At 35.9% G+C, this 19,306-nt stretch overlaps 1 protein-coding gene across 1 annotated transcript in view; it reads left to right on the top strand.

Annotated features, from left to right (window-relative positions):
- Positions 1 to 19,306, top strand: part of RXFP2 (relaxin family peptide receptor 2) — a 168,974-nt gene that overhangs the window by 96,455 nt on the left and 53,213 nt on the right. The window contains exon 3 of the mRNA XM_069466955.1: positions 16,881 to 16,950. Coding sequence (XP_069323056.1) covers positions 16,881 to 16,950 — 70 coding nt within the window. The remainder of the gene's footprint in view (positions 1 to 16,880; positions 16,951 to 19,306) is intronic.

The raw sequence follows: 19,306 nt of genomic DNA, 5'->3' as shown, positions 1-19,306 counted from the left end.
GTAGAGAATATACTTCATGAAAGTATAACTATATTTTTTGTTTACCTGAGTTTGTTAATTGAGAACATTATATCTGCAATAAAAGTAGGCTACTTGGCAGTGTCTTTAAAATCTTCACTAGAATTTTTTTTTAAATATCACTACATGATACTATAGTTAGCTGCATTCCTAGGTAGTCAAATAAAAAAATTCCAGCATTTTTTGAAGGGTCAGTAGCAACTAGAAAATCATCTGAAAGGCTACAAAGCTCTATTCTTGGATCTGTCTCTTTGATATTTTTTATGAATGAGTTGTATGAAAATACACAAAGCCATTTTATCAGATTCACAGATGGCAGAAAGTTGGAGGCAAAAGCTAATACACTGGATAAAAAGACGTTGGAAAAGATTTAACATGCTACAACAATGGGATGAAACAAGATAAAATTTAGCAAGAATAAATATAAAATTCTTCACTTGGGTTTAAAGATAAATCTGTGATGCAAGTACAGGATGGAGAATGCTGAATTAACAAAAATAAACATACAAAAGTAGTCTTGCATTAACACAGAATGTATGTATTTATGTTCATCACAAAGAAAGTAATAGACACCCCTACCCTGTCATAGGCATAGGCCAGACCTCAGCTGGAGAATTGAGTTTAATTCTGGGTATTTAAAATCAAGAGAGAGATACAAAGTTAAAGCCTACAGTTCATCAAACAGAGGGAAGATAGGATAGTGAAAAATGGAGACCTTATGGTGAGAGCAAAGCACGTATTTGAGAGGCTACAGAACAGATCCTTCTGCAACTGAAAGACAAATCCAAGATTATCTGGCCTGGTTGAGTCTGGTGTCCACCAGAATCCCAGCCCTGCCAGTGACTTACCTTATAAGTTCAGGCAAGTTATTCAACCTCTCTAAGCCTCAGTGGCTTCATCCACAAAAACTTTTGGGGTACTATTATTAACAACCACCTCATGAACATGGTATGGAAACCAAATGAGTTGATAATCCATTTGAAGCAATTAGGCCACTCCTGGCACATAATAAATGCTAAATAAACATTTTTATTAGGCAAGGACAGACCTGGCAGAAGGTGTAGGGAGAAAAACAGATTATTGCTCTGTTGTCCAAAGTTGGTGCTTCCAAAGTTCCGTACGTTTTATGTTCAGAAAATATTTCTCTAATTTGAGAGGTATTGCTGTTACTGTGTTTGCATTTTGTATTTCTTGTTGTTGCTGTTGTTTAAGCCAAACAACATTAGTGCTAGTTAGGGAGAAAAGTCCAAAAGAACTGTATGTTTTTCCTACATTCAGTCCAGAGAACAGAGGGGGAAAGGTGTCTCTGAACATATTCAGGAACCTTAGCAACAAGAACCATAAACAGAAGATGAACATGGGGAAACATTGTAGGATCTATCTGGTTTCTGTCTCTTTTTGAAAATCTTTGCTCTTGTCTTCATGATATAAGTTTTGTTTACACAAGGGTGACATTTCTTTACCTGCTACAGTCAAAAGGACTGGAGGCCAGTAACTTCCTGTGGGAGACACTCAAAGCAGCTATTTGGCTTGAGCCCCTATCACTGTGTAGCTTGTCCCAGGCAGAGAGCTGTGAGCCTCTCCTGTAACCTCTCAGGAACGATGTTCCAGTTCCTACTGCTCCAACAGATAGGGTGCTTTGACCTAAATCCCCCTCACTAGTGTTAACCATGTACTCCCCTGATTTGCCCCTGGAGGAGAAATAGAAGTGCTAACCCCTCCTCCTTTAGAAACAGTACACTTTGCAAAATTAGCCAGCTGCTTTGTTTGTTTGTTTCTTTCTTTTTGTTTTTGTATCCTAGATCCCCTCTGATGGGCTATCTTAGTCCATTTTCTGTTGCTATAAGAGGATACCACAGACTGCATAATTTATAAAGAAAAGGAATTTATTTCTTACAGTTCTAGAGGTTGGGAAGTCCAAGAGCATGGCACCAATATCTGGTAAGGGCCTTCTTACTGCTTCATAATGTGGTAGATGGCATCACATGGCAAGAGGGCACAAGTGTGCATGCCAACTCAGGCCTCTCTTCCTCTTCTTATAAATCTACCAATCCCCTAATGGGGTCCCACTCTGATGACCTTATCTAATCCTAATTACATCGTAAATGGTCCACCTCCGATTAACATACGAATTTGGGGGATTAAGTTTCCAACACATAAAATTTAGCAGACACATTCAAACTATTACATGAGCATTGCAATGCTGCTAGATATGTTTCCACTCTTCTCTGTATTATCAACTTCCCAACATGTCTTTTTAAAAAACTCTTCTTCTTCCTCTAGTCTGCATCACTCACTTTATTCCATCCTTTAGAATCAAACTTTTTGAAAGTGTGGTCCTCAGTGTCAGGTAGATGAAATGGTATTAGTCATATTCTGTTCTCCAGTTGGTGGTAGGTGGCGATATTCATTTCATCACTATGTTTCATACACACACACACACACACACACACAAACACACACACACATATATTACATACATGCTCTTACAAATATCAAATAAGGCAAAAAAAAAAAAAAAAAAAGAGAAAAGAGTAGTCTTTATACATCCCTGTTGCCTCATTGTCTATTCACTCCTGAACCCACTGGAAACTGGACCCCTCCCAGCACTTCACTGAAATTTCTCTGCTAATGTGACCAATGGCCTCCTTTTTTTTTGAGACAGAGTGTCACTCTGTTCCCCGGGCTAGAGTGCCGTGGTGTCAGCCTCGCTCACAGCAACCTCAAACTCCTGGGCTCAAGCAATCCTCCTGCCTCAGCCTCCCAAGCAGCTGGGACTACAGGCATGCGCCACCATGCCCAGCTAATTTTTCTATATATATTTTTATCTGTCCATATAATTTCTTTCTGTTTTTAGTAGAGATGGGGTCTCGCTCTTGCTCAGGCTGGTCTCGAACTCCTAAGCTCAAAGGATCCACCAGCCTTGGCCTCCCAGAGTGCTAGGCTTACAGGTGTGAGCCACTGCGCCTGCCTGAAAAGGGATTTATTAGGGGAATTGGCTCACTTAGCTACTCCTCAAATGATCACCATTGCATGCATATTGGGGAGGCCTTGGAAATGATGATGAAAGGTCTGGGCATTTATTATTAGTTTGCACTAGCTTTGTGGCTGCTCATACTTTTAAAGAAAACATAAAGTACACAACCTTGAATTAAATATTCTAAAAATCTACCTCTTTTCTTCTGAGACACAATAACCTGCAAGATGAAGTAACTTCCTCAAAGACACAGCTAGGGATTTCAGTTTAGTAAAATAAGTTTCTAGAACTAGATTATTTTTAAATTATTCAGAATAAGATTCAAAATTAAATAAAGAAACACATATCTAATATTTAAAGCAAAGACTTTGTTTTGTCTAGCAGAGTTCAGATGTTGACTATGGTATCTTACATGAGTGAAGATATAATGTTGATTGCCAAGATAAACCAGAGATAAATAAACACAATTATGGGAAATTTCTTCTGACATATATATATATATAAAATCAGACTTGAATTTCTGCTTTGTAGCTTGAAGCCATATATGCAATAATGTTTGAAAGATTTATTGATTCTTCTAAAAGAGAGTAATTTTCCCCAGGAACTAAGAAATAGTACCTTATGTTTATGGTGGGGAGAACATCTGTTAATCATGACGTTTTTCTTAATTCAAGAGTCTTTAAATGAGCAAAAAGAGAGCATCAACCAATAAGAGAAGCAGTAAGACACCAATAGATAAATGTGGAAAGAACCTACGCAGAAAATACACAAAAGAGGAAATATGGTTAGAGAGATAGGGAGGGGAAAATGAAGGTTTAAAAGTTATAATTGGAATTACTATGAGAGAAAACAGCATTTTGTTTAGTAAAACACAGATGGGCCATTCTGGATGTGAAAAGATAGCCCTGGGAAAAATTTCCCCTTAACTGAAAATGTCAGTCTGGGGCCTAAAGCTTTCCTGTCGGAGGTCCCTTTACCTCTGTCTTGCGAGGTCTGAAACTGAAACGAGAGGAAGGATAGGAGGATAGAGCAATCTAGCGAACGTCTCCATGTCTCCAGAAGTCCCCCTGAAGGCCACTCAGACACCGGCTCAGGAAAATGCCTCTTTCCTGTTTCTGCACAGATTCCTTTCTTCCTTTATGTCCTGGCTGTCACCGTGTTGTTTCCTATTGCACTGGTCTGGGCTCAAATGGCTATATCTCCATTTCCACGTCCATAGCACCTTGGTGATCTGACTTAGAACACATCTGCATTATTCATCTGCCGTATTTGTCCAGCTCTAGTTATGTCTATGCCAAATCTGCTCTCATGTAGACCCACGTGAATGTTGAAATGGAACATTCTCCTCCAGGGTTTGTTCTTCAGTGCATGGTCTTCCTGGTACAGGCTCCCATTTCTTCAGAAACATCTTTTCTGTACACATAAGCAATCTCTCCTCGGGGAGGAAGTGGAATCTGGGATTGTTTCTGGCATTTGGAGAAAGAGAGCAGTTTCAAAGGGCCTGAAAAGCTCTTCCCAGCCCTTCGGAAGTCAGGGGCTCTCTGATTGCCGTGTGCAATCTGACACAGACCTCGCCCACCCAGGCACTCGGGGTTTTGCTCCCAGGTTTTAATGTTGAACTATTTTACTCTGACTTCTTTATGAGTTACATACACAGGGATATGCTATCTCAAAACCTGGCCTTCCAGGCCTTCCTAGCTCTGCTTTTTCACCAACTTTAGCCCCAACCCAGTCACCGATCTTACCTGATTTGCAATGATATCCCGAGGGAATCCCAGGGCCCTGTGTAGCACAAATATGTCATCTCAAGTTAGCGTATGACCAGAGTGAAGACACCTCGAAGAAAGAATATTCTAAGATAATATATGTTTCTAATCATAATGATCTGTTCTTGATTTATACAATATGGCTATGCTTAGAATGAGGATATTATTTTCTTAGAACATCTCTCTCTCTTTGAAAGCTAAAAACAAAAATGACTAAATGTCTTTAGTATTTAAAATAAGCTCTTTAAAGGTAAGTGGTATTGGGGAAAGAAACAAAGTGAGGGGTTTCGCTTACTTCAATGCTGTTATGTTAAAATCCTTTGGGGACTTTTATCCTAATGATATTTAGTTCATCAAGCAATTATAAAGAATGAAAAGATCTTTTTCTATGAAGGGCTCATAATTGTAAAGAGACAAATCAATCAAGGTTAAAACATAAGCTTCTCTTTCTTGTTTTCTGAGAACTATAAAATATTAAATTTATCAATGTACTCACAGACTACATGAATCTTAAGTTTCCTTCTAGGAAAGAATTTTTAATTCTTTTACAAAACTAAAACTATTTGAATTTAAAGCTATTTGAGCTCTATACTGTGTTGATTTTTCAGTGAGGAAAACTGTGCGAAAGAAAATGAAAAAGAGAAAGGCAATCGGAAGAGAAGAGAAACACACAGGGTGATTATGAAGAGAGAAAGATTGATGAAGGAAAAATCACTCATTTACTTAACCAGCAAATATTTGTCAAGGGTTTCCTCTGTGCCCAGCGCAGTGCTGAAAAGGAGAAAGAGGAGAGCAAGAAGAAAGGAATCAAAAGAACGGGAGAAGCCTAGTAGTTTCTGAATGAGAGGAGGTCCAGGGTGAGGTGTTGTTCCCTAAGGCTGTGGTGTGTGAGGTGTTACCAGCTGGAAGAAAGATGAAGCCACTGCCCTTCAACATTTTGTTGAGCTAAAATCTGCAGTTCACAGCTCTCCACAACACTTCATTAAGCCTTCACAGACTTTCCCTAAAATTTAATAATCCCAGCAATAAAATCACACTGGGGGCTGCATAAGCTCTTGCCAGGCCCACACTCATATAGCGGGTATTTGTCAAGAGTCAGAAGAACTAGGGCTGAGGGCCAAATTTGGCCCATGGGCTGAAGGTTTGCCAAACCCAAAGTAATCCAAGGCGTTGGTCCAAAAATATTCTGCAGTATGTGGTCATGTCCTGAATTCAGTTTCATATACTAGAAAAAAAAATGTAATCAAGGATTACTTTTTTATGGCATGCCAACCTATTTATATTCCTAAAAAGTACATTAAATGAAAAGTGCTCAATTACTGATGAAATATACAATAGGTGCCTATTGTAAATTTTAGCAAAGACTCAATTCATTAAAATGAATGAGTAAAGAGTTTTTAAATTGCAGAATTAGTTCAATATACTGCTAGCCAAAGACACACTGTGAAGATGTATCAGACTGTCAGTGCTTATTTTGACAAACGAGGTTTTCTGATTTGTTCAATGACCGTGACTTTCTGGATTGTTGACACTGTTTTTCTCTCTTACTCCCTTAAGAACAGATCAGCCTCCCGCCCTCCCTTCCTATTCCTCTCTCTCTCTCTCTCTCTCTCTCTCTGTAGTTTTCTGATATCAATCGTTCCCAGAAAGAGCTGGAAAACATCTCTGAAAAAAAGCAAAGCAAAGAAATATGAAATACATCTTTGCTTAGCATATTGAAGAAAAAAGTTTTATAAAGCTGTAGTTTTCTTATATAGCAATCGTATTCAGTAAAGTATTTATCATTTAGACCTTTAAGCTAAAACAAGGAAGAAGAATTAAATATAGATTTCTTCATAATTTCTTACAACCTATTTGCATTTTGTAAAATTATTTCACTGAAACTGTAAATCTTTCTTTGTATCAAGGCTTTACTGTATCATAGAACATGATTTTCCTGATGCCTTAGGACCAAATGATTTTCAGACAAAGACATTTTTGGTTTATAATGAAAATAAGAGCTATACACCCACTGATCTAAGAAGCTCACCAAACTCCAGGCATAAGAAACATTAAAAAAAAAAAAACAAACACAAAAAACTACACTAAGTACACTAAGGGCACATTATAATCAAATTGCTTAAAACCAGTGGTGAAGAGAAAATTTTTTTTTTTTGTTGTGGAGACAGAGTCTCACTCTGTTGCCCAGGCTAGAGTGCCGTGGTGTCAGCCTAGCTCATAGCAACCTCAAGCTCTTGGGTTCAAGCAATCCTTCTGCCTCGGCCTCTCGAGTAGCTGGGACTATAGATGTGTACCACCATGCCTGGCTAATTTTTTTTCTATATATATTTTTAGTTGTCCAGCTAATTTCTTTCTATTTTTAGTAGAGATGGGGTCTTGCTCTTGCTCAGGCTGGTTCCGAACTCCCGAGCTCAAACGATCCACCTGCCTTGGCCTCCCAGAGTGCTAGGATTGCAGGTGTGAGCCACTGCGCCCGGCCAGAGAAAAATCTTAAAAAGAACTAGAGGGGGTAAAAAACCCATATTACATACCAAAGAAAAAGATACAAATGATCAAAGACTTCTCATTGAAAACAATAGAAGAAAGAGGGCAGTGAAGTATCATCCTAAAGCACTGAAATTAAAAAAAAGAAATGAAAAATCTCAGCTTTGGGAGAAGCTGAGATAGTCTATGGAAAAATTTTAGATGGTAAGAACAAAGCATAAGATCATTTCAATAGATGTATAAAAAGCAGGTGACAAAATCCAACACCTATTCATGATTTAAAAAAAAAAGAAATAATGCTCTGGTTTCTCTTCAGATCGCATAAATCTTCCCCTTTTAAAAAAAAAGAAATAGAGGTTTCTTTCTATTCAAACTAAACTAAGAATAGAGGGAAACTTCCTAAACCTGATAAAAGGCATCTACAAAAAAATTTACATCATACTTAATGGTTAAAGATTAAATGCTTCCTCTTAAGACTGGGAACAAACAGGCAAGTATATCCACTCTCATCACTTCTATTCAATGTTGTACCGATGGTCCTCGCATATGCAATAAGTCAAGAAAAACATACAGAAGGCATGCAGATTGGAAAAGAAATATAACTGTCTTTATTGACAGATGGTATGATAATCTACAAAGAAAGTTCTAATTGGTCAACGAAAAGCTACCAGAATTAGCAAGTATGTTTAGCAAACTTTCTGTATATGAAGTCAATACACAAACACAATTGTATTTCCATATGCATGCCAGAAATTAAAAATTGGAAATAAAATTTTATTTTTAAAGATATAATTTACTATAACATTTAAAAGGATGAAGTGCTTAAGGATAATTTTAACCAAATATGTGCAAGATCCATATACTGCCAACTACAAAACATAGCTGAAAGAAATCAAAAAAAACCTAAATAAATGGCCAAAAGATACCACATTTATGAATCAGAAGACCCTGTATTGTTAAGATAAATTCTCCCTAAATTTATTTATAGATTGCACACACTCAAATCATAATAACAGCAAATGTAGAAATTGACAGGCTCTTCCTAGAATAGTCCAAACAATTTTGAAAAAGAGCAAAGTTGGGGGATTTGATTTAAAGACTTACTACAAAGCTACAATAACCAAGGCGGTGTGGTATTGGCAATAGGATAGATGAGAAGTCAATAGAACACAATAGAAAGCCCAGAAATAGCCCCACAAATATATGGTCAACTATTTTCAGGGTAAGTCTATAGGGAAATGATAATCTTTACAACAGCTGTTGCTGGAGCAAGTAGATAGCCATATGCAAGAAATTGAGCCTTGACTCGTTTCTAATACCATAAACAAAAAATAACTCAAAATTTATCATAGATTTAATTAAATCTAAGAGCTAAAACTTACATAAATACATACATAAAAATTGATGATTTTTATTGTATATAAGCTATAACTCAATACAGTTTAAATATATATCTCCATTATTACACACAACACATTTTCATTTATATTGAATGCTACATTTAAAAAAATGAGTTAAAATAATCTTCTCCTAGAAAGCTAGTATTTTACAAAATACTCAGTTCAAATCATGACCTCATCTAGGATCCAGAAGGTTTATCCTGGGAAAGTCTTATAGATCAAAATTCTCCATTTTATAAGAAACCCAGAATTGCATATGATGTTTCAGTTTTTCAGGAGTATTCCTATATGCATCTGCTATATGCACTAGAGGCTTCATAGATTACTACACATGGCAATAGGTATAATAATTTTAATTTCAATCAATCCTTAATACAGTTACCTCAAGAAATTTGTTTACAAAACACTTCAGCAGCACATAACTTAAGGTAAAATTGAACAGCACAAGAATAAGGAAGTGACAGAACAACTCTGCTAAAGTTTCTTAGAAAGTAAATATTTCTTAAGCACCCAGCTCAGGCATATGTCATAGGAATCTATAATGACATAAGTTTTGATGGGGTTGGGGGTGGGTAAGCTCACAACTAATGAACACAGTGAGTGTTGTGGGGGGGAAGGGCTCGTCTCAACTCATGGTTGGGATGTGGCAAAGTCATAACATGTAACCAAAATGTTTGTACCCCCATAATTTCATGAAATAAAAAAAAATATTAAAAAAAAAAAAAAAGCCAGAGGCCAAGCCATTCCTGGGAAAACTGGTATTTACTGCTGAGCCATGGATCATTGTTCTGTTAACAACATCTGCATATGATCCTGCCTGATATGGTTGTTGATAAGGCTGTATGACCTTCTATGTAACTGGTTATTAAGCACCTCAAATAGAAAAATAACACTACTAGGTGTGAGGTGAATGACAACTGTAATTATTATCAGCATGCTCTGGGAACAGAAAAATTTTCTCACTCTCTGATCTTCCCTGAACACAAAAGAAAAAAAATTATACACACACACACACACACGCACATGTACACATATATAAAATTCCAGAATTCCCCTTATTACTTCCCTGGTCTTACTCAAAGTATGGCAATGACATTTGGAAACACTTCATTGTCTCAGCCTATTTTTCTTAACTGTTCTCCATCGTACATGTTCACATAGTAAGTGTTTGGCATTGATAGTTCTATGTAGTTTCTTCCTCTTGGCATATTCACTTTTCAAATATTGTGTCATTCAGCACATATCTGTGATGATGGGTCCCCTCCCTCTCCCATCCTCTTAAGTCATCATATTATATGACATACATATATATGTAATATATATAAGATAATGTGAATAATATATGTTAAATAGAGCTAAATGAACATCATGGAGAGATGTGAAGATACAGGAGGAGGCATCTGCAGGCTACAGAGGCATGTGGAAAGGGAAGAAAATACAGATTCCAGACAGCCAGCCGTGCTGTATGAGATATATATATATATATATATATATATATATATAAATTTCAGGCCATTGTTGGCACCAACCAATGAAATCATTTCTCTGTCTAATATCTCAGCCTCGATCTCGGCTGCCTTGCTGAATCTCTTGAGGTTTCTTGGTCCTTACTAGAGCTCAGGGGACTCCTCAAATAAAGGCTTAGAGAAGTCATCCATATATGTGTCTGCCTCAGAGACAGCTCTGTGATTTAATAGAGAATTTCGGCCTTTCCCTGGTCCTGTGCTTGAAAAAGTCATGCTATTTGGCCTCATCAATTTGACTGAAATTAGCAACTATATATCCCATGAAAATATAAAAGCATTTTCACAGAGTTTAGTGTTTTCCCCATTTGTTTGTTAGCTTTGTGTGCCTTGAATACCCATTCTGAAATCCATAGCTTTGTATTGAAGGATCTAGTTAATTTTCGGCATATAATTGTTTACATAACCTCACCTACACCCCCTGGTATTATAATTTTTCTTTTCTTAGCTCTCTCCCTTGTGTTTACCCCAGTGAAGCTGGTGCATGCTAGTCACATAATAAATGCTCATTAGATAGTAATCTCACATTAGCTGTATGTAGCCCTAGTACGTTGACTGCCTTAGAATTTTAATAACTTTTAAATAAGGCTTCTAATGAGTATCTCCTGCCATATAACCATTGAGTGATTTTAAAATTTAGATTGCAATTACCTTTAGCTTTTCAATCCCTTTATTCTTAAAGTATTTAAGGAACTATTTTTACAAGTGAAACTCCTCGCTTCCCTGGCCGCACCTCCTACCTGCGCTCTGACCTCTATTTCCACCCGCTGGCTGGGCTTTGCTGTCCGTCCCCCTGGCCTCTCAGACTCCACGTGGAAGAACTCACTCACCATCATCCCTAACCTAACCCTCCTCTCCCTAGGTCTGTCACCCCCGGGCTCAACCCAGAGACCTGAGAATCACCTTCTCGCTCTCCCTTCCCTCCCATGGGTCATCGCCCCGTCAATTCTACCTCCGAAATAAATCTCACATCTGTCCCCTCGTCCCTGTTCCCCAACCACGTCTTCGGTTCACGCCTCGCAGGACTAGTGCAGTACATCTAACGCGTCCTCCTGCCTCGGGCTCTGTCCCCTGCCACACCCTCCGCGCGGGCCGTGCCAACTACGCTCCCCTCCTTCATTCAAGCTTTTCAACAACTCTCCCTTTTCTGACACGCGAGGTCTACCTTCCTTCCCATGGCTTAAAAACCACTTCACACACTCGCCCCTCTTCCGCCAGCACACTCGACGTCCTCCCACGGCCCCTGCACCCCAGCCCGTGGCACATGCCACAGCCCCTCGTTCTTCAACGTTAACGTAAACTCAAAGTTGGACGAACGGACACATCAGTAAGCGAAATAAAAATACCCAGCCTGCATTGTTCCACGATTGCCCAAAGAGGAGCAGAATGAACTCTTTGAATAATTTACTCTGGGAAACTTGGAAATAGTATATAATGTAGGATACATTCCCAAAGAAGAATAGCTCTGCAAAGAAAAATTGAATTTATGTACTAATTTATTCAATATACATAGCACATGCTTCTAGGTCAAGCACCCCAGTTTTTGCTTTGTAAAACTAAGGATTAGACTGATGATTTCCAGACCTATCTGTCCGAGTTAGGTTTTACTGTGGCAAACACAGCAGCAAAAATAATGCTTAGGTCTCAATGCTTTACGACAATAAACATGCAGGCCTGGCCTATGGGTCTGTGGCTCTTCTGGGCCTGGCTGGACTCAGGTTCAAGCATGCTCCATGTGACTTTCATTCTGGTTAAGGAATGGGGGAGCACAAAAGGCCAAGCCATACTGTGAAAGCATACTTAAGGCCTCTGCTAGAAGGTGGCATATGTCACATCTAGTCACACTCAGCTGGTAGAAAACAAGTCTCATCACCAATGCAAAAGTCAGCATACACTACCTACTGAGAGGTCCTGCCAAGTCATACTGCAAAATGAAGGGGTGCATAATCCTTTCACAGAGATTGGAATAATTGGGAACAATAATCTAATGTAGCATAATTTGTCTGATGTATTTTTTTAGTATCTACCCTGTTTTTGGTCTAGCCGTGTACGTACAGGCAGCATTCTCTCAGTTTCACGCAGGTGCAAGAACTGCTTTACTTCCTTTTCCCTTCAGCCTTCTATGGATGTTTCTTAATACCACTGGAAGAATAGCTGGCACTGCTTCTTAATCTCTAAATCCAACAGTCAGGACGGACAGAGCTCAGGCTTTGCCTAATGACTTTCACAACGCAGATCGTTCCCTTCCCTGAAATGCCAACAAACTTCTTGTCTGCATCTTTCATTTTGGTTCTTACTTAACTTTTCAGTGCATCTTGTGCTTGACTGTATTTAACGTTCCCTTTAAAAGATCATTTTGCTGGGTGCACAATCTTTAGTTGCCAGTTATTTTCTTTTAGCACTTTGAGTATTGCTACACTTATTTTGGCTCCCGCTGCTGCTGTTGACAAGCCTGCTAGCTTTCTCGTTTTCCCTTTGCAGGCAATCTGTCTTTTCCCTCTGGTTTCTTTTTTAAAGCCTTCTCTGTATCTTTGATATTACCCAATTTCAAAACCAAATGTCCAGATCTGGATTTGTTTTTATTTTTTCTGCCTAGTAGAAAGTTTTTCTTCCTATATCTAGAAATTCTTGTATTTTATTCATTCTAGAAAATTCTCAGTCATCATCTCCTCAGATAATTGTCTTTTCTTCATCCTCACTAGTGTCTCCTCTGGGGACTCCAGTTATATGTTGAGACTTTTCATGCTTTCTCCCAACGTCTTCTTTCATTTTTTTATTCCCTGTTCATCTCTATGCCTTCTGGGTAATTTCTGCTCCCCCTTATTCAACTTGTTTTCTCAACTGGGTCTTGACAGCTGTTTAGCCTATTCATTGAGTTTTTAAATTCTGAAAATACATTGTTCATTTCTGAAAATTTTTTGGTTTCTTTTTGATGGTTTCTTATTTCTTACTCATTCTCATGATTTTGTGTTTTCCCTTTAAATATTTTATATTCTATAACTTATAATTTCAATATTTGAAGTACTTGGGGTTCTAAATCTATTTTGTTTCTGTTGACTTTCACCCATGTGCAGTTGGTTGATCTCTGATAATGAACTAATGGTTGATGTTAACCTGGGTAAAGTTCAGGGGTCTAAACTGAGGATATTTGACAGAGTTTGTGTTTCCTTTGCAAAGGTGCCAGAGGGCACCACCTTTCATATGAAGACTGTCTTCAGCTTGGTCTTCTAAGGAGGCTCTGGCTCAGCTCTCAGGCTTGGCCTCTGACCTGAGGCTTGGCCTGAAAGTTGCAGTGCTGATATCCGCATTTGTTTGCAAGGCAACCTTGCCTTTTACATTTGTTTGCTGTGCTCCATTGCTATTTCAGCATCTGGTTTTTGCTTTGTCTTGTGTTTTCCCTTTAAACTGATTCTTCTCATTTTGAAGGCTCCAGAAATGCAACAAAAATTATGCAGGAGCTATTACAGTATTTTCAAGCAAGAAGTTCTTTCAGAGTATCTAATCTACTGTACTGCCAGTAGTAGATGCCTTGGCAATATTTTTACTCTGGGTTTATGGCTGTGCTCCTAATAGCTGAGCTTGCCAAGAGTTGAAATTCCCAGATAAATGCAGGAGCATGACTTAAATTATTTTAAATTTAGAACATGAGAATTAGAACACTTAACTTTGACTTTCTTGATCAAAACAGACCCTATACCAGGACTGGTATGTTCAACTGATGGGCATACTATGCTGATGTGATCATGTGATTCAGTTAGGTTTGCTCTGCCCACAGGGTGCATATAAATCTGTTTCTGCTGTTAAAATGTTACTCAAAATATCAATCTTGTTGAATGAGGACTTAATGCTACAAATGCATATATAAAGGCTAACATAGAGTTATAATCACAAATACTTAGCTAGTATGGCTGAATTACTAAGGTTTTACTATAACTTGATTTATGATAAGGAAACTATTCAAGTGAACATTGCCACTGTTGGCCTGCTATCATGAGCTTGAGATTCTGATATTATTATTCTATAATTTGTCTTTTTGAGGAAAAAACATATCCATTAATGTAATTTGTTCATTGAATATCCCATTCATTGAATGTCCTTTTCCCCGAAAACAGAAAGTGATACTAAACTACTAAAAAAAACACAAATTTTGTGAATAAAAGACTATATAGTCTGTAGAAGTGAGAGGTGTTTACAAGGCTATACTATCATTAAGTGTAACAGGTATTTAGTAAATATCTTGATTGAAAACAATAATTTGGCAAGATAGTGAATTATAGCCTATACGTAAACAATTACACAATTCTGAAAAATGTTTTAAAATCAGGGTTTCCTGACCATATTGAAATAAATTATGTTCTCAATTTAAGAACTTCATATTTAACAGTGGCTTCTAAGAGGTACATAAAAGTTACAGTAGAAACTAAGAAAATGCCTGCACCTTCCCTCTCCACAAAAAAATAGATAATTAGTACTTTTAGTAAATAAACCCCTTTGAATTAGCCAGAATGATATTGAATTGTGCTACATGTTAATAGTAAATAATATATTCACATGAGCTTTTATAGTATTATTGCCAAAAGTATGGGTGCTTCCCACAGGAGATTGGAATAAAGAAATGAGTTGATTCAGGCAAAGATCAATAAAATACACGTGTGCAATTTGCAGCTAATATCCAGTAATGAATCAGTTTGCGCAAATCTCCCCTCTCAGCTCTGCATGGGACACTCTCAGGAGGCTCCTGACCAATTGTGTCTCTAAGAAGAGGGTAAATTCATTAACTCTTATTTAAACATATACATTATAGCCCTGTGTACATTTCAACTATTTAAGTTTCAGTTCAAACAGCTGGATATTCACACTAGATAAATGAAAGTTAAAACATATTAAATGAAATGGCTGTTTCAATGCTTGTATTTTCCACCTTTAAAATACAATGAGTCAAAAATTTTAACTATTATTTATAATTATTGAGTTCTGAATTTTTGTGTTAATACTTCAAAGATGAACATTGAAAAGCCTAATAGAAAGGGATAATGAGTCAACTTTTTAGCAATTTAAATGTACTGCTAAACTTTAATATTCATGAAGTCTAAGCTAAGTTCTTTGAAATCTTGACATTTCTACTCTCTCCAGAAATTGCATTTTAGTGAAAAATATATTTAAACTTCAAGTAGACTTGTGATGGACAATTCATGATATTTAATTGCACCTAAAACTTCATGTTCAAAGTTTCAGTACCAGAAACTAGCATCCATCATGTGGGCAGCAGAACACAAAATATAAGAAAAACAAATCATTCCTGATTTTTTTAAAAAGTGAAGTAAGGGCAATTTTTCTCTAAAAAGACCTCGAGGTTAGTGAAGGAAAAAAAGGTACTTGAAACGTAAAAAAGATCTTGAAGTATTTCTTTTCATCTTTTACTTTATTCTCTTTGTTGCTTTTTCTTTTGGTTTGAAAGATCAGATGAGAAAGCATCTAAATGTATCTGGAAGTTGTCGTAGGGAATTTAACTAACTTCTTAAAAGAGAAAAGAACTAACTAAATTTTGTGATAAATAAAATATTTTTATTTCAAATTCTGTTTGAATTTTTATTCTATCAGAGCTAGAATGAAAAAAAGAACAAGGAAAACCCCATCCCTTAAGATTTATGTTGATGATAACTACCACAAGATAGTTTTTCAAACAGTGTTGTTCGAACAGAGTTAATAACAACATATAAGAGAATCTGTATCATTCAGCTACAAAATCCTTTGTCCAAATCAGTACTACAGACTGCTTTCTACATAGATATTTCCCAGTTAGTAAAATCTATACTCAGACAAGGAAATAAAGAAATTCTACAACGTCTTTTTGGAAAAGTCTTTATGATTACATCAACAGAATGAAAGTCTTTGTAATTAGCATCAGTAGAATCCTAGGACCAAAAGACCCTTTCTATATTTTACATGTACTAACTATGCTGTTTAGGATGCTGCTTTCAGGTTGTAAGAACTAAATTATAATTAATGTTTGCTAATAGGTGTGCAACACAGAATTGAAAGCAATAATAAAATTATCCACTTCAAGAAAAAAAGAATATGATTATGAGGGTGAAGTTCAAAATATTGTGTGGATACTTTGAAGTAAGTAATTACTTAACACAAGGCCATATATTTTAATTATTGTTACCTTCTAGATGTCATTTGAAAACATGTAAGTGCATTTGAACAGAAGTGGGTGTCCTTTGTGTCAGTAAGCACCTTTTTGTCATTTGCTTATTGCATGAAAATATGCTTGTGAAGAGTATCACAACCTACCCCATGTAAATCTGTATCTCTTCATATTGAAGAACTTCTATAGATGTCTGGATTTAAATAAGAGCGAATTGCTCCACATGCTTTGAGGCTAAAAAATTTTAAGTAATTAAAAAATGTTTCTTCTCTACCAATATATATCTTATTTATATCTCTCTTTATACATCTTAATGAATTAATGACCAAGAACACAACTGTAGATTTCAAATAAAACGAAACAGAAAAGAAAGAACGAAAAAGACAGGCTGCGAGCGTAGTGACAGGAGTCCGTCTCCCCCCGTGCCAGGGCTGGCTGTGAGCATGCTCAGACACATGGGAGGCACCGAAGTTACTATATCAGAACTCCTTCAGAGGTATGAGGAGGCTATGTCTAATAACTCAATTGCTGTAAACCTGTTGTTATTTTTCTGGTCTTAAGCATTTCTTCAGCCTCAGATTCATTGCAATGTTCTTTCTACTTCATTTCATCGTTCTGGTAGATGTCAAAGGTAAGGCTGCTGCTTTCTCACTTTAAATGATTGCAATTCCCAAAGAATACAAAATTTCTATGGAGTTCTATAATGTTTGTAATAGATTCATTATGGTGTTTGAAAGGCTGACATCAAATTTGCCTTGTCCTTTTCATTATCATTAATTGCTTGTAGTCCCATACAGCCTAGCAATTTTTAGATGCAACGAATTTTTCATGGAAACACACTTTTATGTTATTAAAGCTGTAGATAAAATACTTTTAAAAACACTGTCGGCTATATCAGTTATAATGGAGATTTTTTTTTAGCATTTGTTTTAGAAGTATGACAAATCAATAAACTAAAACTGTTTCATGAAATGTCAATCTGTTGAAATATGTCCATAAAATTTATGTAATTGTTAGTATCTCTGTTTCATTGTTAAATCTAGTTAGATGGGACACGCCAAAGCCACACACAAGTCTAAAAAACAGTATTTCTCCCTGAAAGTGAACCTATCTAAAATAAAGTTAAAAAATCTATAAAAGTTCATCTATTTAGATAATTTTCTGTTTGTTTTCAGTTGTGGACATATTTATTTCAAACTGTTAATTTTCAAGTCAGTGACATTTTTATTGTAATGTCGACCAAAAAGTAAAACTTAAATCTTCACTTCGTTTTAAAGAAAGACATTTGTTTTGTTGTGAGCGTGTACATTTCACCATGCTGAAGATAAGCTGGGGGTATTACCATTATTCTTTAAAAGTATCTCTTTTAATTCATATTTTTTCTTAAAGACTTTTGATAAACCTCTGCGAATAAAGAAAGTTCAAACTTGCAATTACTCTTATTTTCTGAGAAATTCGTTTCAGGGTTTTTAAATATTCAATTTCAGTAAGTGAATTCCAACTGAATATTTTTAATCTTAAAATAAAATGCAATATTTATGAGCAATCATCTTAAAACTTCTAACAAAAATTTTTTAAAGATTTTTAAAATATCTAAATTTTATTTCGAATTTAAAATGATACTAAAACATTGTTTCAAATTATTTAAAAATGTTATCCTCATACACCTAGCATGATTTTTACTTTGCATTTTAATCTCTCTTACATAAAAAACTCAGTATTATCTAAGGAAAAACAATATATGAATACATCTTGATACAATACAGTCGTAAAAAGCAGTCTATGTCTTTAAGGTCTTACCTCAGAAGTTCATGTCCTATCCGTATTTGAAATGTTCAATTTTATAAGATTTTTTAAGAATAAACAGTTACAAAGTAGGTTCTTGGATTTAAGACATGTCACAGAGGTCATTTGTGCTCTTAAAAAATTCTTTAATGTACAGGACTGTAACTATAGTTAAGCAGTTTTATTATACTGCTGCTTTTACTACTGAAAACGTATTTAATTGATTTTGCTTAAACCCTTTATGAGATTAAAAAACATCTATTACTAAAATAACATTTTATGATTTGCCATAATGTAATTGTTCCTTTAAGAAATAGAAAAAAAGAAATTTCAAACAGATAATTTTTGTTTGATTTTTATTTCTAAGTAAACGCCATATTTCAGATCCTTAGTACTAACCTAATAAATATTTATTGACTAATTATAGTTCTCCAGAAATTTTTATTTTCTCATTTTACATTACTTTTGATTGCTAATTTAAACCTTTATGTTTGAAATAATTTATTTTCAAAGACATATTAATCAATACATTGTCTTACTCCTACTTATAAAAATAATAAGCATTTGCTATATAATTAGCAAAATTTTTCTTTTTCACAATAAAATTATAGATGGTTAAAATGGAAGGTTCTGGATAGTAACTATACAAAGGTTATTTAGCATAATGTAAGAGTAAAGATTGCTTTTTAAATTTAAGTAAATATTTGTGATAGATTCTTAGGACAAATGTTAACAGAATGAAGTTAGAAATTCTATGATTGTCTTGTCTCTTCTGGCATGATCAACCTGGAGTGCCTATGGAATGAATGATCTTGACTGTCTTAAGCTACAGACACTAATAGATAACTACAGATAACATATCTTATTATTTTACATATATTTATCAGTAGTTTATTCACTTTGTATCTGTTAATCAATCTCAAACCACTTCGAAAAATAAAGTTGTTTAGAGGACTAATTAAGGACAATATTACAAATCAAAAACATGTGGCTTATATAGGAAATTAAAAGCACCAAGTATTGAGGATGCTACTTGGGAACTACCAATTGCTACTTACTCAAATAATTTGCCTAACCTCCAAAAAATGCGGTCCTCCAAAGCAGTGCCCAAGCAGCATTTTGAGGTGAGCAGTGTTTGACTGCCCCCTAATGGCCAAGTTCAAGGCACAACGTTGACGGTTCTTTTCTAACCGATGTCAGTT

The sequence above is a fragment of the Eulemur rufifrons genome, chromosome 4 (genome assembly GCF_041146395.1).
Source record: "Eulemur rufifrons isolate Redbay chromosome 4, OSU_ERuf_1, whole genome shotgun sequence".
NCBI lineage: Eukaryota > Metazoa > Chordata > Mammalia > Primates > Lemuridae > Eulemur > Eulemur rufifrons.
This window is presented reverse-complemented; position numbering and strand designations above follow the sequence as displayed.